The 28,000-nt window shown below is 53.0% G+C and overlaps 2 protein-coding genes across 2 annotated transcripts in view; one reads left to right on the forward strand and one right to left on the reverse strand.

Annotated features, from left to right (window-relative positions):
* Positions 1 to 1,660: 1,660 nt before the first annotated feature.
* On the reverse strand, positions 1,661 to 17,437 carry GPR179 (G protein-coupled receptor 179). The gene is made up of 11 exons (XM_045526319.1): positions 16,644 to 17,437; positions 14,411 to 14,519; positions 12,665 to 12,752; positions 12,013 to 12,248; positions 11,117 to 11,185; positions 10,633 to 10,742; positions 10,086 to 10,324; positions 9,763 to 9,901; positions 9,020 to 9,125; positions 8,445 to 8,591; positions 1,661 to 6,679 (listed from the first exon to the last, which is right to left on the reverse strand). Exons 1-11 carry the CDS (start codon positions 17,435 to 17,437, stop codon positions 1,661 to 1,663), a joined length of 7,056 nt encoding a protein of 2,351 aa, XP_045382275.1.
* A 5,663-nt stretch (positions 17,438 to 23,100) lies between these two features.
* Positions 23,101 to 28,000, forward strand: part of SOCS7 (suppressor of cytokine signaling 7) — a 35,272-nt gene continuing 30,372 nt past the window's right edge. The window contains exon 1 of the mRNA XM_045526320.1: positions 23,101 to 24,107. Within this exon, the coding sequence (XP_045382276.1) occupies positions 23,140 to 24,107 (968 nt within the window). The 5' untranslated portion in view covers positions 23,101 to 23,139. The remainder of the gene's footprint in view (positions 24,108 to 28,000) is intronic.

The following is a 28,000-nucleotide window of genomic DNA, read 5'->3' on the forward strand; positions in this document are numbered from 1 at the left end:
CCAGCTCTGCCATGTTTAGCCAGCCTGTTTCCACACCCGCCTCACCTCTGGCAATCCTGGGAGTTTTTTGTATGTTTTTCTCCTTTCTCATTTCGCTCTGGTAGTATCATCTAATCCCAGCATTCTGTTATCTAGTACTGTGTAAGCAAGGGTAGCCTGAACTGTTGAGAGAAGAGAAGTGAGCTAAGAGAGAGTGCTCCCTAAGAAAGGAGGCTTTGTATTTACACAGGGCTGTTTTCCTCAGGCTTCTAACCTGCCCCATAGCACTACCCTTTCTGAGGGCAGAAGCACTTAGAATGCTGGCTGTATACAGGACCTTCCTTTCTTTCTCAGGCTTCTCTGGAAGGAGACTGATGTGGCCTTTTATTACTGAGCAAGGAGTGGTTCTCACATCAGAACCAGAGATTCCCCCGGCTCCCATTGCAGTGGCAGAAGAGAGGGGTCCTGCTGGTGGTGCTGATAGGTTAGGGGGAGAATGAACCAGTGAGGTGAGTGCTGGAGACCCACAAGAGCTGGGGCAGAAAGAGACATACTGAAAAACTAGCAAGGGGTGTACTGAGGATGTCTGGAAAGGAGACCACCTTTGACCAGTGTGGGGAGGACCTGAAGAAATTGCTTTTCCTTCTATATTCTCTGTCTCTGATGTTGCCTTGGATGCCAGATGTGGACATGGATGTCAGAGTGCCTGATTGTTGCTACTCAGCTGCTGGCAGGGCAGGTATGAGAAGCAGTAAAGCAGAAATGGGAGATTTAAAGTCAAAATGACAAGGCCCTTAAGGCATTTCAGGCACCTATTTCGAGTCATTTTAGTTTTTCCCCCAATTTATCTTTCAACTTGAGTTAAATGGCTTCGTTAGCTTCCTGTGGTGACTTTTATAGTGTTCTATAGTCCACAGTCCCTATGTTGCCAGCACCTTATGAGATTTAGTTTCTCAAAAAATGGTCCTCTGTAGACTTCAGGGAAGAACTGGGTCTCCCTAAGAGAGAACACAGGCTAGGCATGGCTGACTTCCTTTCATCCCTAACAGTGGCTTTACAAGTGAGCGTCCGGACTCAGATGGCTTGTGTTGAGTTCTCTAGATGAATGGGAAGGGTCTTTAGAAGCAAAGTAAAAGTAAAGAGAGGCAGGGTGCGGTGGCTCACGCCTGTAATCCTAGCACTTTGGCAGGCTGAGGCGGGAGGATCGCTCAAGGTCAGGAGTTCAAGACCAGCCTGAGCAAGAGCGAGACCCCCATCTCTACTAAAAAATAGAAAGAAATTAACCTGACAACTAAAAATATATAGAAAAAATTAGCTGGGCATGGTGGTGCATGCCTATAGTCCTAGCCACTCGGGAGGCTGAGGCAGTAAGGATTGTTTGAGCCCAAGAGTTTGAGGTTGCTGTGAGCTAGGCTGACACCACGGCACTCTAGCCCTGGCAACGGAGTGAGACTCTGTCTCAAAAAAAAAAAAAAAGTAAAGAGAAGGTGGGCCTTTCCATTGGGGTCCAAGCTGCACTCTTCTTACACAATTTGTCTTTGGAATGAGTTGACTTCTGGCCTTACCAAGGAGGGGAAATGGCCAAGTTGTCTTTGATTCAGCTCTTTGGGAACACTTGGACTTGGAAAGGACCTTGGTTCCAGAAAGCTAGCTCTGTGTTTAACCTCACCTGATGGATCTGTTACTCCCAGTCCCAAGGATAGACAGTTGGAGGGATGACTTTTTCATTTTGAGTTTCGAAAGCTACTTGTCCTTGGTCTTCAGTTAAGGAGGAAGACTTCTGAGCCTCAGCTTCTTGTAGACCTGGCTCTGGGGCTAAGCTGGTCAATGGCTCAAGCACTGAAGGTACCTGAAGTTCTCTGACACCTTCTAGAGTGGAAGCACTGGCTGGCTGGCTTGCCTTGGGGCGGGGGATTTTGCTTTCTGGAAGGAGGTGATCCAGAGGTCCATGGACTGAAAGGCATAGTGGCTTCTCAGGGGCTGTGAGGATAATTTCTGTCTGAGTTGCTGTTAAAGCCAGGAGGCCAGGTTCCTCAGATGGAGCTCCGGGTTCCTCCCCAGGACAGATGTCTGCCATGGTGCCCTTTATTTTATTTCCTTCTGGATCAGTGATTTCCCATCGACACAGCTCTGCCATCCTGCTCCCCATACTGCTTGCTCCCTGGGGGCTGACTTTGGGTTGTTCAGTGTCCGGAGCACCTGATGGGGGGACGGGCCCCCCTGAGTCTGTGCCTTCCCAGGGGCAGACTGTCTCCTGCTCGCTGCTGCGTTTTGCTGCTGCTTTTGAAAAGTGTTCTCCAGCCCCTCCAGCCCCTGCCTCCTGAAGGAACAGCTCTCCTTGCCCTTGTGATTCTCTGCCTGCCTCCTCTTCCAGCCCCTGTTCCTCTGCTGCTTCTTTACTCACCTCCCAAGGGCAGATCTCTGCTTTCTTGGCAGAGGGAGCCTCTTCTACTTCCCACGGACACACTTCTGCTACCCTGGCTCCCACGCTGCCTGCTGCCTCAGAACTGCCTTTGCTTCTGTCAGAAGATCGACCCCCACAATCTTGACTCTCCCAAGGACACACAGCCTCCTGCTTCCCCAAGTCTGCTGTCTCTGGCTCTTTCTGAACTGGCATGCCTTTGGGCTCTGGCTTTTCTGGGGCTCTGCCTTTCTCTTCTTGAGATTCCCCTTCTCCATCCTGTCTTGATACTCCTTTTACAGGGCTTCTTTCAGCCACCTCCCAGGGACAGATCTCGGCCTTGGCGCTGCTGTCAGGTTTATACACATCTGGGTCGGGAGCATCCCACGGGCACACCTCCACAACCCTGCTCCCAACACTGACCAGTCCCTGGGAGCTGGCTTTAGGCTGCTGAGGGTGCTGGCTGTCTGGGTGGGAGAAAGAACCTGCTGGGGCCATGCTCTCCCACGGACAGACAGATTGTAGCTTGTTGCTTTTTCCCCCGTCATCAGTAGTGAATTCTGCTTTTGAAGCAGGAGATTCTTCTTGGGTTATGTGTTCTGGGAGGGAGCCTGTCTTTGGGACTTGTCTCAGGTCCCCCTTCTCTGTTGCTTCCAAGGAATGCACCTCTACCAGTTTGCTGCTCGTGCTGCTGGAAGAGTCTAAGACCTTGGAAGCCTGAGCAGAGGATTCCCTCAAGTCCTTGTTCTCCCAAGGACAAATAGCTTCTTGTTCTTGACTCAGTTTTGCCACCCATTTTGACATGCCTTCTCCCAGGGAGGTGAGTCTCGCCTTTTCTAGAGTTTTCTCCCTCTGCCCTGCTGATTCACTCCCCATCTCTTGTTCTAGTTCCTTCCCAGGAGCTCCTTCATTCACCTCCCAGGGACAGATCTTGGCTTTTTCACTGGTAGGAGCTTCCTGTACTTCCCAGGGACACACCTCAGCTGGCTTGCACCCCACATGGTCCAGATCCTGGTCCCCAACTCTTGTCTGGTCAGCACCCAGAGCGTCTGAATGCTGAGAGGAGTCCCCTGGACACAAGCTCTCCCAGGGACAGGCCACCTCCCGCTCCGGGGCTGGCCTCTCTGGCTTCTTTGGAGCTGTAATATCTGTCTCCTTGGGTCCAGAATCTGCAGAGGTCTTTCCTATATAGTCTGGACACTTCTTAGTGGCCTCAGCTCCCAGAGCCCTTTCCTCCCCTGCAGCAGCATCCACCTCCCAGGGACAGATCTTTGCCTTCTCAGCAGTGGGGGTTTCCTCCACATCCCAGGGGCAGATCTCAGCAGCTTTGCTCCCCACACCGCCTGACATCTGGACAGTGGTTGGGAGTCTGTCTGTGCCTCGAGGACCTGGTTGTGAGGGGAACCTGTTGTGGTCTACACTCTCCCAGGGACAGACTGCTTCCTGCTTTTGGATCTGCCCCTCGGGCTTTTCCCAAGCTTTGACATCTTTGATTCCTGATTTTCCAGGCGTTTCCTCCTTGTCCTTTTGAGATTCGCCTCCTTTTGGTTCCTGTCCTGATGTCCAGTTTTCTTTTGTTCTTTCATTCACCTCCCAGGGACAGATTTCTGCTTTGTCCTGTACCTCTGGCTTGAGATCTTCCCAGGGACACACCTGTGCTCTGCTTTCTCCACTGCTTAGGAGTTGGCCACCAGGTTGGGATGAGGAATTCTCTAGACATGGGCTAGAGTACCCAGGGGTTGTGCTCTCCCAGGGACATACTGGTTCCTGCTGTTGACTTAATTTCTGCACTGCTTTCACAGTTTGTTCCCCCATCTCTCCAAAGCTTCCTTTTCCAGAGGCTTTTTCCTTTTCTTGGAGAGATTCTCTACCTGTCCCCTGACTCAGCATTTCCTGCCCCATTACCTCACCATCCAGCTCCTGGGGACAGATCTCTGCTTTCCTGATAGCAGGAGCTTCTCCTGCCTCCTGTGGACACACCTCCGCAGTGCTGCCGTCCAAACTCCCCGAACAGTCTGGGCTTCCTGGGGCCTGAATTGAGACTGCCGAGGGGCCCCGAAAATCTGTACTCTCCCATGGGCCAAGAGACTCCAAGCCTCCCCGCAGTGTGTATTCTTTCCAAAAGATTGTTTTCTCCGGGGGTTTCTGCTTTTCCTGGGGGAGCTCCTTCACTCCGTCCTGGGCGGGTTTCCCGTCCTCTCCTCCTTCACTTGCCTCCCAGGGACACAGCTCTGCCTTCGCCACCTTCTTAGCCTCCACACTGCCCACCGCCTCCGACGCACGCTTGCTTCTGTCAGAGTCCTGAGGGGATGACTGAGGGAACAGACCTCCAGGCTCAGCGGTCTCCCAGGGACACACTGCTTCCTGTCCCCTGACCAGCCTCTCTGGCTTTTTCCGTGCAATGGCAACCACATCTCTGGGCTCTGATTTTTCGGGGGCTTTCCCCCGCTCTTCTTGGGAGGCATCTGGAGCTTGTCTTAATGCCCTCGTCTCAGGGCCTCCTTCACTCACCTCCCAGGGGCAGATTTCGGCCTTGTTGCTACTGTCTGGGTGACATGTTTCTGACTCGGTGACTTCCCAGGGGCATATATCCGCCACCCTGTGGTCAGCACTGCCCAGGGACCGGAGGCCAGCTTTGGGCGGTTCCCGCCATCCCACGGGGGCTTCTTTTGCTTGCTCAGCATTTTTGTCCCTAAAAACTTGCCTCAGTGTGACAGGCCCTGTTTTACCTGCTTTCTCAACTTTCCGCTCCCCTAGACCTTGGGATGTCCTCTTGCCTCTGTCCTCTTGTTCCCTGCTGCCGTCCTGTTGACAGACTTGGAGCATTCTACTTGTGTGAGCATTCTGTTGGTTCTGGAGGGACTCCTCATCGTCACAGGGGGCAAGGGCAGCCTGCTTGCTCACCACCTTGGGCCGACCCAGCCTGGGAGACCTGGAGGCCGTCCCTGCACTCTGTGCTGCAGCTCTGCTCGTCTCCCCCTCAGGACTCTCCTCCCCACCCTCCTTCTCTTTGTATGTGCTCCGAGAGCGGGTCAGAGCTTTGATAGCCAGTCCCAGGCTGCGCATGGAACCCTGCTGAGCAGGGGCCTGGAGGCTGTGTGATTTAGAAAAGATTTTTGGCCTGTCCTCATCCACGTCATCAGCTTCTCCCTGGAGATGCCTGTCTTCTGTGTCCATCTCATTCTCCCCAGGCCCCTTTTTCTCTACTGCAATGGAGAGGGCCCTCCAGAACCTGGCTCGAGGTGGGGCAGGGGAGTGGCTGCCTCGCTCTGGCCCTGGGGGGACTTCCTGGGCTACATTTTCTTTCTTGACTGGCAGTTCTGCATTTTCCCAGGGGCAGATAAAGGTGAGTAAGCTGGGGCTTTGCGGGGGTGCTGGAACTGGTGCCAGGGCAGGGGCTGGGGATGGGGCTAGAGCTGGCATCAGAGCTGGAGCCAAGCTGGAGGTGGGAGACAGCATCCTTGGCTCTCCCAGGCAGGCCCCAGACAGGGCCAAGATGGGTGTGGAGACCTGGTGCCGGATGGGCAGGTGGGGCGGCCTCCTTCCAGCCTCCTCGTGAAGCTTCCCTGAGGCATAAGAACTGTCCATGCTGCTGCTCTTGGCAGGGGAAGGTGGGGCTGACAGGGGGGCCCCTCGAGCCTGGGGCAGCCTTCTGGCCGATGGCCTCCGCACCGGGCTCGCCATGGCCGCCATGACTGCCTCGGCCTTCTTTCGTTCCTCTCGCTCCTTCGCCTGCCGATATGTCTCCTCCAGGTAGGCCTGGCTGGCCATGAGCAGGGCCTTTTCCCTGGAGCCAGCCACACTGAGTGACTTCTGCAGGGAGGCGGGCCGGGCTCTGGGAAGCCTCTCTCCGACAGTCAGGTTGTGGGCGCTGGCCGACCTGAAGCCCAGGGCAGGAGGGGCAGGAGGCCCCTCCATTGACTCCCGGCTCTCTCCTCGTGGGGCCTTCTTGGCCAGCTTCCTCCTCAGCAGTGAGTCGAGGAGAGGTGGGTCCTGCTCCCTGTGCTGGTCATAGGTGCTGCGGGACTTGCGCAAAGCTGGTGGCCCCTCCGGCTCCTGGAGGCTGGAGCTGAGGAGCCGGCGGCGGGAGGAGCCTGGCAAGCTGCTGCGACCTTGGGAGCCTGAGTCCCGGGAGTGCTGCCGGGCCAGGGCCTCGGGGAACTCGGCCAGGTACCTCATGAAGGAGCGGCCCAGCCCCTGGCGTGAGCTGCCCCGCTTCTTGGGCAGGTGAGGGTTGTTTGCGGCCATTTCCTTGGTCTTGTGGACCTCAAGCTGGGCATAGAGCTTCTTCAGTTCATCCTGTGGGGAGGGGAGGGAAGGGACACAAGCAGAGCCTCCGGTGAGCTCTCCCTACCCCTGGCTGCACTGTTCTCCCCCTCGGCCCTTATTTAGACCATCTTCTCTGGGGATCTCTTCTGTCAAGTTGTGTCCCTTCCTTCGTTTTAAAACTCTCAGAATTTACCTCTTCGTTCCTACAAGAACAGTGCCAACCTAGGCCTGAGCTAGATCCATGCAGCTCCGAGGACTCAGAGCATACTCCCTTCTCTGGGGCGCTGTGGTCTGGTGGGGGAGGTCCCTAGCTTGGGGGAGACTGCTGACCCACGTGTGCTTCGAGACTGTTTTCTTGAGCCCTTTGAGCCTCTGCATCTTCTGTAAAGCGAGGCTACCTGGCTGATCAAGGATACGAAATTGATGGGGCCAAGTGTGGTGGCTCACGCCTATAATCCTAGCACTTTGGGAGGCCAAGGTGGGAGGATCGCTTGAGGTCAGGAATCTGAGACCTGTCTGAACGAGAGTGAGACCCCATCTCTATAAAAAATAGAAAAATTAGTGGGGTGTGGTATTGTCGCCTATAGTCCCAGCTACTTGGGAGGCTGAGGCAAGAGGATCACTCGAGCCCAGGAGTTTGAGGCTGCAGTGAGCTACGATGACACCACTGCACTCTACCCAGGTCAACAGAGTGAGACCCTGTCTCAAAAAACATAACAAAACAGAAAAAACAGAAATTGACGGGACTAATGGACATGAAATGTGCAGTATTTGGGTGTAGGTGATGGAGTGGGGCTTTGTAAGTCTTTTATGTTCTGAATCTCTTCTCAGCCAGCGTAGGGGGAGCAGATTGGCTGATGCTCTGAAACGTGGAAGGCCATGAGTGTGGCTGCTGTGCCAGGGTGCTCTGGGTGCTCCCTGGCCTCAGCTGAGTGGGGGCAACTCAGCCTTGACCCGAGACAGGGCAGAAGGCAGGGCAGGCGGAGATCAGATGGTGAGGAGGACACAAGGGGGAAGCAAGCCAGGCAGCTGGGATGAGGAAGGAACTGGGAGGTGGGAAGACTCTCCTTTGTGAGGCTATAAACAAGTCAGGTGTGGAGGGGGCCCCAGTGGAGGTGGAGGATGGACAACATGGCTTCCCAAGATGGTTCCATTCCTTTAGGTTTTATAAAACAATGGGCTTAAGACTGCCAGCTCTCCTTACTTTCTACCCACTGAGCCTCTCATTAGTTCCTGTGACTATAGTGATACCTTTGAGCAGAAAAGTAAGAATAACCAGGCTCTTCCAATGTAAGACCCAGGAAGAACTTCCTTTCTCTAAGACCTTCCAGGTCCCAGGAAAGGGGATCCTGCTGTGGAAATCCTGGTGGCTACTCACTGCCTGAACTACCCAAATCCATGGCTGGCCCTAGGGTCACCAACCGTCCTGCTTCGCTGGGGACTGAGGGGTTTCTTAGTGTGCCCTCCACGGTGCCCCTGCTGAGTGAGTGGAGGACCCCAGGCAGTAGGGCTCCTCTCTCAACTCTGCTTCTAGTTTGCCAGGTGGCCTGGCCTCCAAGATCTGTGTCCTGGGCCTTTGGAGGGTCTTTCCACTTGGGTGGTGTGTGGCCTCCTTTCAATAGAGTCACAGGAATCAGGGCAGTGGTGGAGAAGGGGGGACAGGTCTTAGAGGGAAAGCTAGGGGCAGGGGAGGGGACCTGCAGTGGCACACAGCCCAGGTGGCAGGGCAGCTGTGCTCCCTCTGCCCAGTCCCTGAAAGCTGGCATCAGCAGGGGACTGGGAGAGCTGCACCTACCCGAATGTCTCCAGGGTCCAGGCTGCGCTCGCTCCAGGCTGAGGCGATGCTGCTGTTGAGGTAGGAGCCTGAGCGCTGCAGGTCCAGCTCGTCCTCATACGCCTCATCCACAATCTCCTCCCGGGGTGGAGCCCCCAGCTTCCAGAACTGGCGGGCATGTATGAGTGGGAAAAAGACTCCCCCTGGCTCCCTGTCCACTCCTACTCTCACCTCCCTGTGGAATGTGTCTTTACTTTGTGAATCTTTGCCTCCTCCTCTGATTTGGAATTCCCAGAGTCCATAGAATTTTACTCCCCCATCCTCCCTGACCTTCTCTGGCTCAGAGACCAGGGTGGTCCCAACCCCCTGTCCCTACAGTTCCTAGCCATGTCCTTCAGCTCCCTCACCTCTCTTTCTGACAGCTTCCGAGTAGGTTTTCAGAGTTTGCTTAGGGCCCCTGTCGCTCAGCTCACGCACCCCCAGCCCCTCTGTTATCCTCACCCTGGACTGGAGAGGGCACCGTGGCACGGCAGATCCACACTGCCCCTTACAAGGGGGCTGGGGTCTGCCTCACATGCGGGCGGGGAAGGCCTCACCTTGGGGATGAAGATCAGAGCCAGTGTGGCGGTGACTGTGCTGTGGGTGTGGAAGAAGAAGAGGAGGAGGGTCCAGTCCGGGTGCAGGGAGGGAACCAGCATGAACCTGGGTGTGGGGTGGGAGAGGGATTGTCATTGAAGGTGAGAGTAGCCTCTTCCACCTCACCTTCTCTCTGGCTCTTCTCCCAGCCCCAGCCCTGATGTCCATGGGGTGAGGAGGGTGCTCTTTCTCTTGCCCTCTCCAGGATGTAGGTCCTAGCTCGAGGCTCATGTCAGTCCCCACCTCTGGGAAGCCCTCCCAGGCTACTCCATCTTGCCTTCTCTGGCTGCCTATAGTACAGGATTGTGCCCCACAGCTCTGCAAGTACCACCCTGTGGTCCTCTGCTGCAGGACCGGGTCCTTATGGGCACACACACAGCAGGCCTGCTGCCGTTACAGCTAAGGAGTGAGAGGGAGAAGGCAGGGGAACTGAGCATGTGTGGGAAGGGTGTGCTGGGGGTGCTCGAGAGGTGGTTTAGGAGTGGGAGAGGAGTTAGGAGCACTTCCTCTTGTGTGTGGGGGCCTCCTCACCTTGGTGGGGATCTGTGGGGTAGGGAGAGAGCTACAGGTGAGGGCTTCCCTCATCTTGCTGTGGCATAGCAGCGTTGCCAGGATGGCTGTGGGCTGGGAGCACCCTTTCCTGGGAGAGGTGAGGAGTGGTGTTCGGGTGGGAGGAGTCATGGACAGGTGGGTCCATCCTCACCTGGCTGTGTGGAAGGCAGCAGAGAGCAGCAGCTCGTTGTGCAGGGCGATGCCCATGTAGCGTGGCTCATGGAAGGCCGAGAGGACAGCCCGAGTGGCGTAGCAGAGGAAGCTGCCCCAGCACAGGAGCAGCATCTCAGCTGTGGGGAGGTGGGGAGGGAGAGTGGCACTGCCTCAGCAGCTGTGCCTCCCCTTTGTAGGGTGCTGGGGGGTGGGTGCCTGGGCCAGGGCTCTGGGTAAAAGGCGGGAGAGCCAGGACAGGAAGCCCCTGGAGGTGCAGAGCCAGGGACCAGAGTGAGGTTGTGTTTGGCAGAAGCAGCTCACCCACAACCATGATGTAGTCCCAGCGGTCGTGGTGACAGAGGTAGAAGTGGCGGCCAGTGGGAGTGTGGCCTTGGATCACCAGAGGGGCGTGCTGGATGCCTCGCTCCAGGATGCCCACTGTCCACACGGCCAGGAAGCCCAGCACGAGCAATAGGAGCAGTCCCAGGCGCTGCAGCAGCCGCCCGCTGCTCAGATGGGGGACCCGCTGGGCCGATCGAGACAGAAACAGCTGCAACACCCTACAAGGGTTAGGGTACCGATGGTGGATGAGAGGATAGGGGAGGACCGCAAAGAGGGGGCCAGAGCCCTGGCCTCCATCCATTGCTTCCCCCCGCCTTCCCTGTCCTCCCATCCTTTGCATGGTCCATTGCTGCCTCTTACCCCCAAAAAGTTACGTGGGAGGGAAGGCTATAGTGATGGGGGTAGGCCTTGGGGGCACAGGGGAGTGGAGCTGGTAAGGGTCTGGCTTTGGAAAACTCCGTTGCATAAATGAGCCAGGGTGGCCTGGGGTGAGCAGTGTGAGAACAAGGTCCGCCCCAGGCCCTACCTGTACAGCTTGAGTGTAATGGTGCCATAGACGATGGCAAAACCCAGCAGCCGGACCCAGCGGAGGGCGATGCAGCGAAATACACTGGGCTTGAAGTACAGGATAAAGACCTGGGGGAAGGGGGCAAAAATCTCTGCTCTCACTGTGCTTCTATACGTGCTGGGCCTGTGCTAAGCATGCCGCTAACCCTCCCAGTGGCCCTGCAGTAGAGGCAGCATCTCCTCCATCCTGTAGAGGAGCAGCTTATCAGAGAGGTTAGGTAACCTGTCCTAAATCACACCACGGGTCATAGAGCTCTTTTAAGCCTGGTGCTGTTTGGCTTCAGAACTTAGTAGACCAGGCTGCCATTTGTGGGTGTGAGTAGGGGGAATCTGAGGTCTCACCCCAAGAGGCAGGAAGAGGAGGGGTTCTGGGGTTTGGAGGGTGCCAGGTTGGGGCTGTGGGGGATCCTGGCGGGTAGGGCAGCCTCTGGGCACAGACTCACAGGAAAGTAGAGGAGCAGGGATCCAAAAAGGATGGTTTCCAGCAGGACAATTCCAGACGCCCAGATCCTCTGTGAACCCAGGAGAGAGGCATGTGAGCAGGGCAGTGGGAGGACGGAGCCTGGACACTGGTGCCAGAGGCTCTCGGGCCCGTTTGAGGGGTCACTCAGTGGCCCTGTAATGCTAGTTCTGCCTTCTCTGTCACAGCCACGCCCCCACTCCCAGCCCAGGCCCAGCTCCAGTGGCAGTAAGCCTGGCGAGGCCAAGGTTTCACACAGCCCCCCGACTCCACCCGAGCCCCGTGCCTTCCCAGTCCCACCCCGGGCCCTGCTGCAGAGCTGGGCTCAAATCAGAGGTTGCTGGAGCTAGAAGGGATCTCATGCACTCCTCCAAGCTCTGTGTCAGATTGCTCCCTTGTCTAGAATACGATACCCCTTCTCGGCCCAGTGACATCCAGTTCACCTTCAAGCCTGCCTCAAATGTCATGTTCTCCAGTAAGTCTTTCTCATGCCATCTCAGGCAGGATGGCCGGATCCTTTTCTGAGCTCCCACAGCAATTGACAGACACCTCCATCCTTGCCGCTGTCTCATGTGCTGTCATTTTATCTACATGTTTGCTTGCTCCATTAAACTGGGAGCTCCATGAAGGTGCAGATCACTTCCTCTAGTGCCTAGGCAGTTTTTGCTTAGAATACTCAACTGGCATTTGTTGAATCAAGTCCAATGCCTTCATTTTACAGATAAGGAAACAGGTCTAAGGTGTCACTTGCCTAATGTCACATAGTGAGATTTAGAATCAAGACTGGAACCCACTTCTCCTGAGTTCTAGTCTTAGGTAGTCTGCGGTTGAGATGGGTAGGACATGTGTGCAGGAGAGAGATGTGGGAGCCTTCCTTGCCTTGCGTCGGTGGCAGCGGTAGAAGACCAGCATGCTCAGGAAGACGGCCAGCATGCAGCAGGCCTGGCAGGCTAGCACTGCTGCTCGCAGTGCCAGGGCCTCCTCCACCAGGCACGGCGTGGCATCCATGCAGCTGGTGCAGCCCTCAGGACACGGCTGGCACCGCAGCAGCCTCCCAAAGCTGCCTTGTAGGGACCCGAATTGCCCAGGAGTCTGGGTGGCACTGTCCTCTAACCCTATAAAGAACAAGATGGGTGCAGGGAGTGGGGCATGGCTAGGGCATCCCGAGATCCTAGCCTTCTCTCCTAATGGTCACCACAGCCCTCTCCCTCCCCTCCTATGGTCTGTGGCCCCAGGGATAAGAGGGAGTGGGTACTCCCTGGGGAGAGCAGGGCAGTAGCAGAGGTGATGCCAGGCTAGGGCTCACTGGGAGGTCAGCTTGCATCACATCTGCATGCTGTGGGCTCATTCTGAGAAGGTGCAGACACCCCCAAACTGGGCCCTGCCTGCCTCCCCCGCTCCTCTCGATCTGCCCTTGCTCCACGAGTTTCCTCCCAGAGTCTCAGCCCACCCAGCCTTTCTTCCCCAGATGCACCCTCCTGCCCAGCCTAGCCTGTGAGACACACACCTGGTCCCCACCACAGTTACATACCCCCAGAGCGGCTTGCCCCGTAGAATCCAGGTCGGCAGCGGCAGAGGTATCGGCCAAGGACAAAGCCCTGACTCTCCAGGGGGACACACTGTGGGGACGACAAACACAATGCGTACTTATATGGAGCTTTCTCTGAAAGAGCTTTCCCTCCTGGGAAGAGACCTATCCATGGCACCTGGGTCTGCACTAGAGCATCCCTCCAGAAGCCCTCGCTAGTCCTTGGGAACCCTTCCCTCTGTGGGAACCCTGCCCTAGCCCTTGCTGTTGCCTCACTTCACAAAGAGACCCCGAGCAAAAAGTATGGGGATAGATCACCCTTTTGTTCAGACTGACTGGGGCAGGAGCCTCATACATCCCATTTCCTAGTGCCCAGCTGTTGCTAGGGCAGAGTACAGGGGGAGGAGGTGGAAGCGGGGAGAGCTCTGTGCCCAACCACACCTTGTGTGCCTACATCCTGCTTCAAAGGGTCCCCATTAGCCTCCCTCTGGCACACAGGTGGGTTGAAAAGGCCCCCACAGAGCAGCTTTCTCCGTCAGGGGCCATCTGGCTTTGGCACGAAACTGCCTTCCCCTGCCCTAATGCCAGGCTAATGCCAGGCTGGTGGGATGCCAAGGCCAGCCCTTTATTCCACCTCTGCCCATTGATGTTTGCCTGGCAGGGGACAGAGCAGTCCTCAGAGCCAGGCAGGGAGGATGAGCACATAGATGAGGTCAGATCTGTTGTGGGGAGTGGCTGGGAACAGACATTGGTGGGGCAAAGGAAGGGGTTAACCTTGGGAGATTCTATATCCAGCTCCTGACCGCACCTGGAAGGATTAGAGGGTGGTGGTTATGAAATCATGGCACAGCTTCCCCTCTTGCCTGGACCACTGGGATGTACTCTGTTCCTGCCACAGTCTGCACAGTGAGACAAATGTGCACCCAGAGAAGGGAATATGGCTGGTTAAAAAGTGAGCCAGACAATGGGAGCCCTTCTCCATCCCTGGGCCTATAGCTCCAAACACCTATGCCCTGAAGAGCAGTAGGCCACCTGTGCACACACAGCGATATGTCCACCAGCTCCAGCAGGCTTCAGGGCTCACCTTGGCTTCAGTTCAGCTCAGGAACGAGCAGTCAGAGTAATGATGGAGCGGATGCGTTCACTGGCCTACCCACTTCCCAGAATTGGGCTTGCAAAATTTCCAGCCAGTGCTGTCCACCATTCTGATTGGCCTGCACCCACGGCCCTGATACTGCCTGCGTCTGGCCTGGGTTCCATCACCTTCACGAGTCCCAGACCTCATCAAGCTTCTTTGGTTAGATTCCTCCCATACCCCAACTAGCAATTGCATTTATTTCAACAAACGCTAATGGGGCATCCTTTGTGGGCAAAGAGGAAGAGCTGTGTTGACATGGAGAATGTGATCCAGGGGAAGGAAAGGAGATGATTAATGGAGGCTCAAGGAGGGGCCCTGGAGAAGGATCCTGGAGCACTGAGTACCAGAAAGGAGAGCAGAGAGGGACACTGAGATTTCAAAGGAATAAGGGGTGGCCTTCTTGGACAGGAGTGGAGGGATCGGGAGGGTGTAAATGGCCTCACTTTTAAAAAGCCTGGTGTCTCATCACTGCCTGTCACTTGGGACTCCCTTGAAGCTCTGAGATGCTGGGGTGGCTTGGGCACCCACTTCTGGGAGCTGGGTGGTGGCAGTGATGGGAAAGGGGGAGGGAGGCAGGATCCTAGTAGCCCCCCCATCCTCCTCTTCCTTACCTGGGTGCTGTTGAGATCACACAGGTGTGTGTTAGAATACCAGCCTGGGCCGCTTGCACACTGATTGATGTCCACACTCTGGAGGTCTACGTCCATCTGCACCTGCCCCCTAGGGCAGTGAATTGGCAGTTAGGGGCACAGCGATGGATGCCAAGGTGGCCATGTGTGTCCTTGAGCATGTTGGGGCTCAGAAAACAGTGCTCCAAATTATGGCACTTTGGCATGCTGAGTACTTGGAACTGAAGGGCCTCAGAAGCATGCTCTCTCTGACCTTCTCCTCCCCTCCGATCTCCCACCCTTCTTCCTCCCCTGAAGCGAGTCTTCGAAACCGGAATTCCTCTTCCCTAAGGCAGGTCATAGAAACTAGAATCTCTCTCCCCTAGAGCAAGCCATAAAACCTAGAAATATTACTCTAACTTTCCTTTGTCTTTCTGTGTAGGAGTTGGCCATAAAGAAATTCTCTGACCTACCTCGTCTGATAGTAGATCATAAACTCCTCATTCCAGAGGGGTCCTGCCCTCCACCTGGGAGGAAGGAATGCCACACAGAGAGACCAAGAAGAATCTGGATGGGCCTTGCTGGGTTTCTCAGCCTATTGCTTCACTTAGTCTATTCCCATTAGATCAGACTCTTTTATGTCCAATCTCATTTCTACATGACTGTCCATTCTTCATCAAATAGAAGCATAAAATGGACAGTTTTCCCTGGGTCTTTGGGCTTCATTTCTGAAGCCTCCTGGGTCATGTAAAACTTTGATTAAATACATTTGTTAGCTGGAGTGCTGTGACCCTTATGGTGGGTGAGGAAAGGTATCACACCTTTCCTCCCCTGCAGGCACTAGACCATGGGACACTGCAATCTTGGCAAACTTTAGCACAGTGGCTGCAGGGTACCTGGAAGGTGCACGTGTTCCACCTCTCCAGTGCTGTGAACTCTGATTGTCTTTGTGGACAACAGTCCCCTTCCCACTGGGTTGTTCCCCCACACACACCCCTCAGCTTCTCAACATCCCATCATTTCCTGGTTTCTAACAATGGGCAGAGAGGGTGTATGTCCAGACATGTAGGAGCCCAGGGCTCTGATAATCTGTCTGAAGGGGATTTTCACACTTCCCCACTCCATGTATGTAACACACACACACACACACACACACACACACACTTCCCCACTCCATGTATGTAACACACACACACACACACACACACACACACCAATTAACCACCCCCTCGCTCTGCCCAAGCCAGATCAGAATGGATCACAGCACAGGAGACATGAAATGGAGGAGTCCTGAGCTGGAGCTGCCTGGCCCAGCAGCATCCCAAACCCTGCTCTGGGCCAAGTGGTGAGAGAGGTGACAAGGAGCCAGGCTGCCTGCCAGGAGGAGGGGACCCCTGCTGGGAACAGCGAATGGGGCCACAGAGCTGGAAGAGAGATGTTGATTGTTGAATCCCTGCTGCACTGTGCTATTTGCTGCCCCCTCTCCCTTAGGGGTCCCAGCCCCTCTTTGCTGTGGTTGAGCAAGGAGGTCAGTCATTTGAGGAGTATCACAAGCTCCTGGGTCAGGACAGGCAGGACAATGGGGCCTGCTTGATAGAGCCATTGGGAGAGACCCTGGGGAGCCAGCCAACTCCTGGACAGAAAAGGCATTGGTTCCATGCCCCTCAAGAATTTTCCTCCTCCTGGGAAGCCTCCTTTACAGCTCTCAGTTGCTAGGGAGCAGCAGGTTTAACTTCTGGAGTGCCCACCTGGCTCCTCTGAGAAGCCTGGTGCATAGATTGTCACTGTCTTCCATGTCGATCCCTCTCCAGCTTCTTGTACTCACTTCTCAGACCTGGGGGCCAAGACCTATGCCTGTCTATACAGACATCTGTACACACACGTGTGTAGACCTACATATAGGTATGCCTACATATGTATACCCATTGTATGTACACATGCTCAGGCATTCCTTCATGTGCTCAAGCACATAAATACAAATAGACACCGAGATAAATATGTGTAAATGGATTGATTCATACACAGTATGTGCACTCACACCTGTGTGCGTCAAGAGAGAGCTACAGATTCCCAGAGCCAACTGCAAACACGCATAGCTGAATGCAAATGCACACATCTGTGCTCCCCCCAGACATACACATGTTCGTGCCAAATGGCCCATGCACAGCTGGGTGGACTTGTGTCCCCCATCCCTACATGCCCACAAATGCATCAAATCCTGCACAAACCCACTTACCTGACCTCTGGACTGAGGTCTGGCTTGAGTCCATAGAAGGTGGCTGAGAGTGTGATCAGCCAGCCAGGACGGAGCCGGCCCTCCTGGCATTCCAGGAAGGGAGGAGACAGCCTCACCTGCTGCACGTCCCCCACGTATCCATCTGCCTGTGGCCACTTGGGGCTGCCAAGGCTCCCTAGGTCATTGGTCAGCACTCGCTTCTGCAGGGCAGGGATGTCCAGGTCCCCCGCCAGGCTCTCCTCCTGCACTCTGTTCCCAGACAGGTCCTGAAGGATGGTCTGCTCTCTGATCCGGGTGGCCTGCAGGGCCAGCTGTAGGTGGCTGGCCCCTGGTGGAGGGTTAAAGGTCAGCAAGGCCCGGTATGCCCGTGGGTCCCCCTCAGCCACGCTGCGGACCAGTGCCTGGTACCACTCCACATCCTCCTCCACGCTGGACTCGCGGATGTCGTTGGCTTGCAGCAGCATGTTGAGAAAATTGGCAGCCTGGGCAAGGGTGCCCGCTGCCCCCAGTAGGATTGGAGGGAGGCCTGGTCTGGCTCCTGCCCCGTGCGCTTCATAGTGCCCACTACAATTGGCCCCCAACAGCTGTTGGGCATCTCCAGAGTAGAGAAAAGCCAGGGCTGCCTCAGCCCCCTCTGGGGGCACCCAGATGGGCACGGATCCTGGCTTGACTTCGGAAGACAGCGGGGGCAGAGAGCGGAGAGATCGCGGACCCCCCTGAGCCCAGCCACAGAGGAAACAGCAGCCCAGCAGCCCCCACAAAGGAGGGGGCGTGACCACTGCCCTGGTGCCCATCCTCAGGGCAGCTTTGAGGACCCTGGGGTCCAGGCCGCCTGGGGGATTTGGTGGCTCAGGAGAGCCCAGGCAGATGCTGGCCACGGTCTGGGGGCTGCCTGCCTCCACTCCTCCTATCCTGGCGTTCCCTCTTCGTCTTTCCCTCTCTCTCTCACACTGGCGCTGGCTCGCCTATTTTCTCTCTCTCTCTAACGTCATCAGCTGGCTTCTGGATGTAGGTATCAGTGCCCTGCCCCCTCCTCTTTCAGTGTGGCCCCCCATCTCAAACCCTTTTAATCCTGGCACCCCTCTCTTTCCTCCCCCTCTTATGCAGGATCCAGGCTCCCCCCAACCCCCACCCCACATCTGCTGCAGAGAGAGAGAGATGAAGAGGGGAAGGGACCAGTTGTGTTCTCCCTCCCTCCCTCTGCCCTTTGCTCCATTAGGAGAGATGGGCAAATCCAGGATGGGGCGCCATAGCAACCGCAGATGAGCCCATGCCCCTCTCTCCACCCCTCTGCTCCACTCAGCCTCCTGGCAGCAATCTCCACAGGCATGATAAAGGGCCAAGCTGCATCTCCTCGCAATCTGCTCTGGCTGCTTGCACCCCCCGACACCATGTTGCTGAACTGGAATTTAGAAGTTGGGGCAGGGAGGGTAGGAAAGAGAGCCTAACATAACCATGCTCAATCCTTGTACAGACTGTGTCAGCTTAGAAAGTGCCCTTCATGTGTGTTATCTCAATGAGTCTTCCCCACAACCATGTATAGTGAATATTCTTATTCCCATTTCACAGATGTGGACACTGAGGCTCAGACACTCACCCAAGATCACATAGTTGCTCACTTTGAGACTCAAACCCAAAGCTCTGACTCCTCTACACTGCCCAATCAAACCGCCAGCATCACCCTGTTACTCAACCTCAGGGACTGAAAGAAAGCCTCATTACAGAGGGGTAAATCAAGGCCCAGAGAGGTGAAGGGACTTCCCTGGGACCATGCTGTTGTTTGCGACAGAGATGGAGCCCCCCACCCAGGCCCTCCTTCTCCAGGGCAGTTAACAAGCACAGCAGCAATGGTGGGGGTGGGGGTGAGGGCTGGGCAGGGAGAAGGATGTGGACAAAGTTGCCTCCACTTTTTCTTCCACTTTCATTTTGTCATCCTCAGTTTTTCCTTCTTCTTCCTTTCTTCATGAAAACTGTGAAAACTGTGGCTAGTCTCTTTACTCTTCCTAGGTTTTGTTTTGTTTTGTTGTTTTTTTTAGACAAAATCTTGCTCTGTCATCCAGGCTGGAGTGCAGTGGTGTGATCATAGCTCACTGCAGCCTCAAACTCCTGGGCTCACCAATCCTTCTGCCTCAGCCTCTGGAGTAGCCAGGACCACAGGCACGTACCATCATACCTGGCTAATTTTTTTTTTTTTTTAGAGATAGGATCTAGCTATGTTGCCCAGGCTGGTCTCCAACTCCTGGCCTCAAGTAATCCTCCTGCCTCAGCCTCCCAAAGGGCTGGGACTACAGGTGTGAGCCACTGTGCCCAGCCTCTTCTCAGTTTTCTTATCCCTCACAGCCTACCCTCTGCAGGACACAGTGACTAAGGAGCCCAGAGTCAGCACTATCTGAAGTACCCTCCTTGGATCTGGAAGGGTGTGGATCCTTGGAGGAAGCCACAGGACAAAGCTCCTGCTTTGTTCCCCAATGTGCTTCCCACTAACCCAGGTGATCTGGTTCCTTAGGCACATGCTATCTCTTGGCTTTTTCCCTTTTAACGCCCTCCCCACCACTGTCTTACAGCTTTGATATCCCAGATCACTGAGTGTACATAGGAAGGGATGGGTGGTGGGGACATAAAGGCTGTGGGGGAGAGAAGAGGGTGGCTAGAGAACAAGCCCCCAGGAGACTCTTTGTCATGGCAGAACTAGAAGGGCCTGTAGCCAAGACTGTTCTTTAACAGATAAGGAAACTAAAACCCTGAAAGGAAAGTGACATTCCCAAGGCCACCAAGCCAGTTAGTGGCACAGATGGGACCAAAAACCTGTGTTGTACACTCATAGCTCTTTTCTTGGATTCTGTATGTCAACAGAGAGAGATGAAGGGGAGCGAATGACTCATTCTGTTTCTTGGTATTTATTACTGGTTACTATTAGTTGAGGGTCAAGAAAACACATTGGGTGAGTTACATTTTTTTCCAAGAAGCTTTTCATAATATTAATAATAACTAACATTTGTATAGTGCTTTAGAATTTACCAAGCTCCTTTACATATAAGTTTTCATTAAATTCCCCCAAATAGTCCTGTCAAATGGGGGAATATTACTGACCCATTTTTACAAATGAGACACAGGTTCAGAGATGTTTCATTATGGTTCAAAGATGTTCAGGTAGTGGCTCAAACTAGACGGACCACAAAATCCGGAGGTGCAAGGACTGTCTCATTCATCACTGTACTCCCAAAGCCTAGCTCATTGAGGCATGAATAAACGAACCTCAGAATTTATTTGGATTCTTTAAGTTGTTCTTCATAAACTTTTTTAACTAGGGCCCTAGCACCATGGGAACCACTTTTGTGGCCCTCCATGAAAAAGATGTGTTTATTTATTTATTTAGAGGACAGGCTGTCGCCCAGGCTGGGGTGCAGTGGCACGATCACAGCTCACTGTAACCTTGAACTCCTGGGCTCAAGCGATCCTGCCACCTCAGCTTCACAAAGCCAAAGCACTGGGATTACAGGCGTGAGCCACCTCGCCCAGCTGGTATGTTTAGACATAAAATCAGCTCAACAAACACTAACCCAAGTCACACGAACAGGAAGATACACCCCCTTGGCTTGGTACTTAACATTCAATATTTTTTCCAGGACCTGGGCTACAGGCCTGGACAATTAAGGGCATGGGGAAAGGTTGCATTCCTTGCCCAGCCTTAGAAAGAGCTTGTGTGTCTTCCCAGTACATCTGTGTGCTCTGCTCAAGTGGAGATACCCCAGATGGCCCCAGTCAGCCTCTTCTAGGGCCAAGAAAGCAGCTGGACAGCAGAGGGCGCTCCAGAGCCGCAGACCTTGCCTGTGCTGTAATCTGCTCCGAGGTCAGAGAGTTTACGCAGAGAGATCTGGGGTGGTCTTCTCAGGCCTCAAGCGTTCTGTGATCCTATGGCAATTTTTTTTCTTTTCTCCAGAAACCCGAGTGACACCTGAGAGGTAGCCAGCTGGGGTTGGCAGGGAAGGAGGGTGGTGAATGAAATATTTGGAGTCAGACAGCTGGTTTTGAGTGCCACTGCATCTTTTTGAACTGAGTGATCTCAGCTAAATAACTCATTGAGCTTCAGTTTGTTTCTTCATGTGAAAGGAAGGATATTAATTCTGTTGTGCAGAATTAGAGATGAATTTGTATCAGGAGCCTCTTACAGGGCCTGAGGTTGAACAGCCATTCCATGCTTATGTATCAAGGGCCTGCTCTGTACTGGGCACGGTCCTTGGCACTGGTGAGTCCATGAAAGGCAAAAAGCAAACATGGCTCCTGCCCACACAGGACTCTCAGTTCAGTAGGGAAGACAGATTTTCATCAAATAGCCCCACAGATAGATGACAAATCACACATGTGCAATTAAGTGCAACAAAGGAGTGGGCTTAGAGCTAGGTGAGGAGGAAGTGCCGAGGCAGGGAGATCTCCGCAAGGTCATGAGGAGTGAGTTCAAGCTGAAGGATGAGTAGGAGTTTACTAAGCAAAAAGATAGGGAAAAGTATTCCAAGAAAAAGGAAATGCAGTGCTCACATGTGTGGAAGCCTGACACAAGGCTAGTGGGAATGCAGGGGACAGAAAACAATATGGAGCTTGGTGGGAGACGTGGCCACTGAGGCAGGGTCAGATCACACAGGGTGCTACAGGCTTCCCTAAGGAGTTTTGTCTTTAGCCTAAGAACAATAGTAAAACATGAATGATTATAATCACAGGCCATGAACAAATTTTCATTTTGAAAAGGTCCCTCTGTTTGCAGGACTCAACCCTCCACCCGTCTTCCCCTCAATGCACCCTCAGGTACTGAGGTTGCTAAGTTCTACTGGCTGATCCTACCTCCTTATCCCTTGTGTACCTCAGTATCTCCCCCTGGGACTATCGCAATGGGTTCCTAACTGGTTTCCCTGCCTCCAGCCCCACCTCCTCCATACAACAAGCTTGATCTTATTTGATCCTTACGACATGCCTGTAAATAAGCAAAGCTGCAAGACTTATCTCTATTTTACAGATAAGAAAACTGAGGTTTTACGGGCTATGGAGCTGGCTCATACCAGCTTGTGAAAGTGAAAGTAAATTGTTAAAACTTCAGAAATTTTGCAAGCCAGTTGTTAAACACAAGACACTATTAAAAATTAAATTTTACAAACAAATTATATTAAAAACAAGGTTAATAAATTATCAAAACTCATCACTTCCTAATAATTTTACCTATGCTCATGGGATTATTAATGTCTATTGTATCTGCATGATTAAACTACTACATAATGGTATGTTACAGCTCATCTCTCCCAAACCCTGTGTCTAGTAAAACGAATTTGATGGATTGAAATCAGCCATGGTGGGAGTATTTACACCATGGAACTGGACAAATGCTACAAATTAGGGCTTAATTTATTGTGTTGTTGATTATCTAGATTTAATAAAATGAGGGAGAAAGTGTTAACGCTTCAGATTTAAATTTAATGTATTATGTCTGTAGCCGTTACATTGTGAATAGCACAAAAATTAAGGAAATATTCTTCCAGTATTTGAAACTGTTTTCTGATTCAACAATGAAGTCACGCGCATCATTAACAATCCCATTAAGTTTTGTCTTTGTTTTTTCACTTTCCTCTTACATTCACATAGAGGAAAATATCTACCAACATTCATGTGGCCATTACACTCCTTGGTCAATTGCAACCACAGTTTGGCTACCCATGGAAGAATTTGGCAAACATCAATGACAGAATTCTGTGAGAATCAGTCATATGGAATTTGACATTGTATATTATTATAATTTGTAAATTGTGGCTACACATCCTTTGTATCAGTAAAATTTATGATAAATTTATGCACCTTTATATACACGTACATTCCCTCCCCTCCACCAGAGCCGGTTGTTAAACGTGTATCAGCACACCACTGGATCTAGAACACATTATTCATGTAGTCATTCACTGGAACCCAGGAGGGGGACACAGATTAGCGGTGAAATGACTCAGCCAAGGTCACACATCGCAAGCGGCATACGCAGGACAAGAATCATAGGTACTCCTAAGGCCAGCGGCTCTCTCCCAAGACCAGACTATGGTTCCCAATGCCGCTTCACTCTATCAAGAGGGATGCCCTGGGCCTGAGCGCCCAGGAAGTGAAAAGCAAAGGCGGAGGCAGGAGACAAACGCCAGCAGAGAACCAGCTCGCAGCCAATAGCGGCCCGGGGCGCACGTAGCGTCACGCACCAGGGAGGCCGGCGCGAGCTCGCCCTCGGTAAAGGGGCGTGGTCAACTTTTCCCGGAAGTGACGTCGATCGGGGCGGTCCTCGGCGGCGGCGGCGGCGCGCGGCCTGGGCTCGCGCTGGGCTCCGCGCGTCCCCCGCCCCCTCCATGAGGCAGAGGCCGCGGCGGCCGTTAGCGCTGTCGCTCCGGGGGCCGCGGCGGGCGGGGCTCCGGCGGGGCCCGGCCTAGTCCCCACCCCAGCCCGGCTCCCAGCCGCCCGCCCTCCCTCCCTCTCCCTGATGCAGGGGGCCGAGCTCCGGGATGGCGAGGCGGCGGCGGCGGCCGCTTCGTACCGCGTCCTGAGCCGCCTTCTCGGATATGGAGAGGCGGCCCCCGAGCCAGGCCCGCCGCCGCCGCCCCCGGGCCATGGCCCCCCGCCGCCACCCTTCCTCTCGCGGCCCGGCGCGCGGGGCTCCCGGCCGCCGCAGCTGATGGTGTTCCGCAACGTGGGTCGGCCGCCGGAGGAGGAGGACGCGGAGGCGGCCCCGGAGCCGGGACCTTCGGAACTGCTGTGTCCCCGGCATCGCTGTGCCCTGGACCCCAAGGCCCTGCCGCCGGGGTTGGCGCTCGAGCGGACCTGGGGCCCCGCGGCTGGACTAGAGGCGCAGTTGGCGGCTCTAGGGCTTGGGCAGCCGGCGGGGTCGGGGGTCAAGACGGTCGGTGGGGGTTGCTGCCCGTGCCCGTGCCCCCCGCAGCCGCCCCCTCCGCAGCCCCAGCCGCCTGCTGCCACCCCGCAGGCCGGGGAGGACCCCACGGAAACGAGCGACGCGCTGCTGGTACTGGAAGGGTTGGAATCGGAGGCCGAGAGCCTGGAGACTAACAGCTGCTCGGAAGAGGAGCTCAGCAGCCCGGGCCGCGGAGGAGGAGGGGGCGGCCGGCTTCTGCTGCAGCCCCCAGGCCCCGAATTACCCCCGGTGCCCTTCCCGCTGCAGGACTTGGTCCTTCCAGGGCGCCTGAGTAGAGGGGAGCAGCAGCAGCAACCTCCCCCGCCCCCACCTCCTCCGGGGCCCCTCCGGCCACTCGCGGCCCCTTCTCGGAAGGGCTCCTTTAAAATCCGCCTGAGTCGCCTCTTTCGCACGAAGAGCTGCAACGGTGGCTCCGGCGGTGGGGATGGGACCGGCAAGAGGCCTTCTGGAGAGCTGGCTGCTTCAGCTGCGAGCCTGACAGACATGGGAGGCTCTGCGGGCCGGGAGCTAGACGCGGGGAGGTGAGACTGGCTGGGGGGCTGGCTGACAAACTTCCTTTTCTTGTTTCTTTTCCCCATTTTTCTCCTGCTGACATGATCCTCCTGACAATTCTTAAGATGCGGTCTTCATGAGGAGGCAGACTTGGGACCAAAGGTGGTGACATCTTGCATTAGGTCAGAGCTAATTGTGGAAACAGCTTTCACTCTTTAAAATAGAGTTCACGCTCCATGACACTTCTCAGCCGGTTAGCATCTCTGTTGTTGGAAGATGATTTGAAACCATCCCCCCATCCCCACCCTGGCATGGGTTATTAAGTTTTTCAGAGGTATCTGTCTGCCATTGCTCCTGGCAGGAAGGTTGCTGAAAATGTTTGGCCTTTGGGGCAAAAAGCTGGTGTTGGATCTTGCCCACTTTGCTTATTAATCTGTGTACCAGCACCCCACCCTCTGTCACACTCATGCATACAAATGACATGGGGAACTTCAAATGCACTTGGAGGCCAGCAATCAGTTGGGCATCTCTGTTCAAAGTTTTAGTGTTTTTGTGGTTGTTCTCTTAAATATACTTGGTATCTCAAACCTGAGTGCTGACCACTGTCTATGAGAATAGAAAATATCTTTGCTCTCTCTCAAGCCCATTTGAGAATTCTAAGTATCAGTGAGGTATAGAGTATAGACGTTTGTATATGAGTTCTAGGCCAGTTGATGAAAATCCCAGACTTAGACATTGAGTTTTTTCCTGCATTTCTGAAGGGTGGACTGATATTTGACATCCAATGTTAGATCTGTAGTGGTTTAGAAAGCTGACAACTTTTGCGTCAATGAAATGAGACTTCCTTGTGGTAACTGCCATTGTGGTTTGTACTTCTGAATGGGTTCCGAGAAAGATGGGAATTGGTTTTGGTGTGGTTTGTGACGGATTCTTGAGACACACTGGCAGCCACAAACCAAGGCTAAAGAACAAGTATAAATTGATAACCTTACTGTGTGCTAGAATCACTTGAGGAGCTTTTTGAAAAGATGGGTATGTCTGGGACCTAAGAGTTTGAATTTTTAAAAAGCTCCCCAGTTGATCTTGGACTAGAAATCACTCATGCATGGACTTCTCAAGGGAACTTGGGTACTCCAAGAAGAAAGTGTTTTTTGGCTTTCTTGCCCTTTCTGAACAGCTGTGCTGGACTCAGTTCAGCTGGGCTCATCTTGGGGATCAAACCAAATCCAAACTTCGTAAAGAAGTCAGTGTGTTGTCCCTTCAGGTAGGCCCGTGTGTCTGTATTTCCCTCCCAATAAATTCATGCTGGGAGCTCAGTTCTTAAAAAGTATGTGGCTGCTGAAACAGCTTCTTTTTGTGGTAGGCGCTGTATTCAATGCTCCACTTACCAGTACAGATGAAATTTTCATCGGGTGGGGGGTGGGATTGAAGCTATGGGCAATGACCTAGGATAGATTGCTAATTTTCTTGTGGTTTGTCTTGCCTTTGTTCCATATTGACCAGGACTTAGTCTAAGATTCCAGAGACGCCAAATAGGAGGTGTGGCGTGAAATTAGCTGCTACGTCTAATAGATTAGGAAGAGGAAAAGGCATATGACATTATACGGTTTTTTGCCTTTGGAAGCAGAATTTAATGGTCATTGGCTGCTCTGTCACCAACCCTCACACTAAGCACAATACAGATTTCTGCTGCAGAGCAAATTGGGCTATAGCTCTGCAAAGAAGCTTAGTTCAGGGCACTGGAGAATTACATTTTTTGGTCCAAGGGCTTTTTCTGATGAATTGGAGAAGAGCTAGGTATTTATGTATAAACGTTTGGTTGACTGCTGTTTGGAGGCAGTGTGCTGTACAGGGAATGTGAAAGTCTAGATTCCATTTAGAACTCCAACATCAGCTGTGAGTTGGAGGCCAAATTTGTCATCTTCATGCTTCCCTTTTTTTCCCCATCTGTAAAATGGGAGCATGATGACTGTGTTGTTCCTGTCCTTATAGGAATAGATTATTGACAAGAGGAATCTAGATGGAATATTTTGTGCTTTTTAGAAGAGAAGTAATAAGACGGATCTGGTAAATTTTTTTATGCTTAGGGATTTGGTGCTGCTTCTTAGCTTTTCCACAGCTTACTATGTGCCAGTCTTGCTGGCAGCCTCACAGCTGTGAGAAACTTGGTGAGTCTGGCCAGGGTAGTTGCGATTTCTGTGGATCTGCACCTCCTAAAGAAGTCTGCAATGTTGGGAGGAAGGATGAGTTTGGATTTTTAGCTTGTTCTCTTGTTTTGGTGGGTAGGACCTGGAAGTGGTGAGAAATTTCAGTCTATTGCCAAAGGGTATATGCCTTCCTCCTTGTTGGTTGGAGATAATTATGGGCTTCTGCAGTATTTGCTGTACAATGTGGGGTTTTAATAGTAACCTCTGGGCATAATATCTTTACTTTTCTCAACATCTGCCTCCCTACAATCATTTCATAAGGCTTAACAGTTCCCATATTTTAACACTAAGCAAATCTTCCTTTCAGATGCTTTTGAGTCTGCTATGTGGACCTGCCTTGATACACTGCATCTTAGGATAGCATGAGTTAGTTTAGAGAAGTCTTTTTAAGTGAAGAAGTGGACCCACCAACTAACCAGGTTTCTGTTCTGAGGAACTGGGCTAGGCCTTATAACATACATATGTTGGAATTGAAAGAGCTGGGCTTGATGCCTGTGGGCCTCGGTGCGATATAGAACTGCTATTTCAGGAAAACCAGTGGAGTTCCCTTGTCTGTTTCTCATATGTTGACCTGATTGTATTCTTTTGGATTTGGTGAGAAATAGCATTTGATCTGACCATCTTTAAGCATCATGTAATACACACTTGGTTGGAAATAGGTCCCTTGTTCACGTTTCAAGATTTGTTTTTACCGAGTTAACAGTTGTGAGGCTATTACTGGCAGTCTTCATAGCAATGTGGTGGAGAAATGGAGAACCGTTCTGTAGTGGTTTCCTATCTGTTTGAGAAAAAAGATACAATTCTAGAAAAAGAGGCAGGCTGCCTTAACATCAGCTTTAGAGCCCTGCTGTCACAGACAGACCTGGCAGACATGAGAAACCTTTTTCACTGTTTCCTTGGGTCTCCAGGTCTAAAGGGTCTTTTTCAGTTATAGCATGACATGTTGAGAGCAAATGATTTTATGGTGTGGGGAGGAAGTTCTAATTTTATGTTTGGGTGTGTGGTCCACACTGTTGATCTTTTTAACTATTTTCCACGAAGTGTTTGTGGTTGGCAGCACTCTTTTAGAATGAGCTCCCTGGCTTTAAAAATCTCTGTCTGTCCATTTGAGTCTTGTGCCTTTCACTCCTTAACATTCTCCCTGCCAACATCATTCTTAAGGTTTTAGACCTTGGACTACGCCTCTTGGCTTTTCCCTGGAAGTTCCCTCTAGGTTCTGTAGTTGGTTTATGATGGAGTTTTGGATCTGACCTTGCTGCACAGATGTCTGTGTATTGGAACTAAAAATGAACACATGGTTTTTGTGCCTGTAGCACATGAACAGACACTGGCTTATGACATGTTGGAAATGGCACAGGCTGGCTGACTTGGCACTGTGTGCATTAGCAGGGGCAGAGGTACATTGGAGCTGTAAAACCTGGTATTTGGACATCCTAATTTGGAAGTTACTTTTAGAAAAGGACATGTAAAATCTCAGGGCATCAATGGAGGGGATTTATGGGCCAGAAAGGGAGGTCATTACTATTTCATTGTTTATATTTTAGGTTTCAAGGAATTTGAAAACTGGCCAATGGTTACATCTACGTGTTGTTGTTCTGTCTAGTCTAATGCTTTTAACTCCTTTTATTCCATACATCTGTTGCAGTACAATTCATAATTTGCAAAGAGGAAATGGATAGAGGCATTCTGTCTCTTTGTTACCTACAGCACAGGCA

Source organism: Lemur catta, chromosome 15 (assembly GCF_020740605.2).
Source record: "Lemur catta isolate mLemCat1 chromosome 15, mLemCat1.pri, whole genome shotgun sequence".
Lineage (NCBI taxonomy): Eukaryota > Metazoa > Chordata > Mammalia > Primates > Lemuridae > Lemur > Lemur catta.

Bases quoted from the DNA above. Each gene is read 5' to 3' on its own strand.
- GPR179 (XM_045526319.1), bottom strand. From the start codon at position 17,437: ATGGGCACCAGGGCAGTGGTCACGCCCCCTCCTTTGTGGGGGCTGCTG. The intron at 11,186-12,012 runs GCAAGGAAGGCT...CTGGGTTCACAG, and splicing joins ACCGCTGCCACCGACGCAAG to AGGATCTGGGCGTCTGGAAT. The intron at 10,743-11,116 runs GTGAGTCTGTGC...CCCTTCCCCCAG, and splicing joins CCCTGCTCCTCTACTTTCCT to GTCTTTATCCTGTACTTCAA.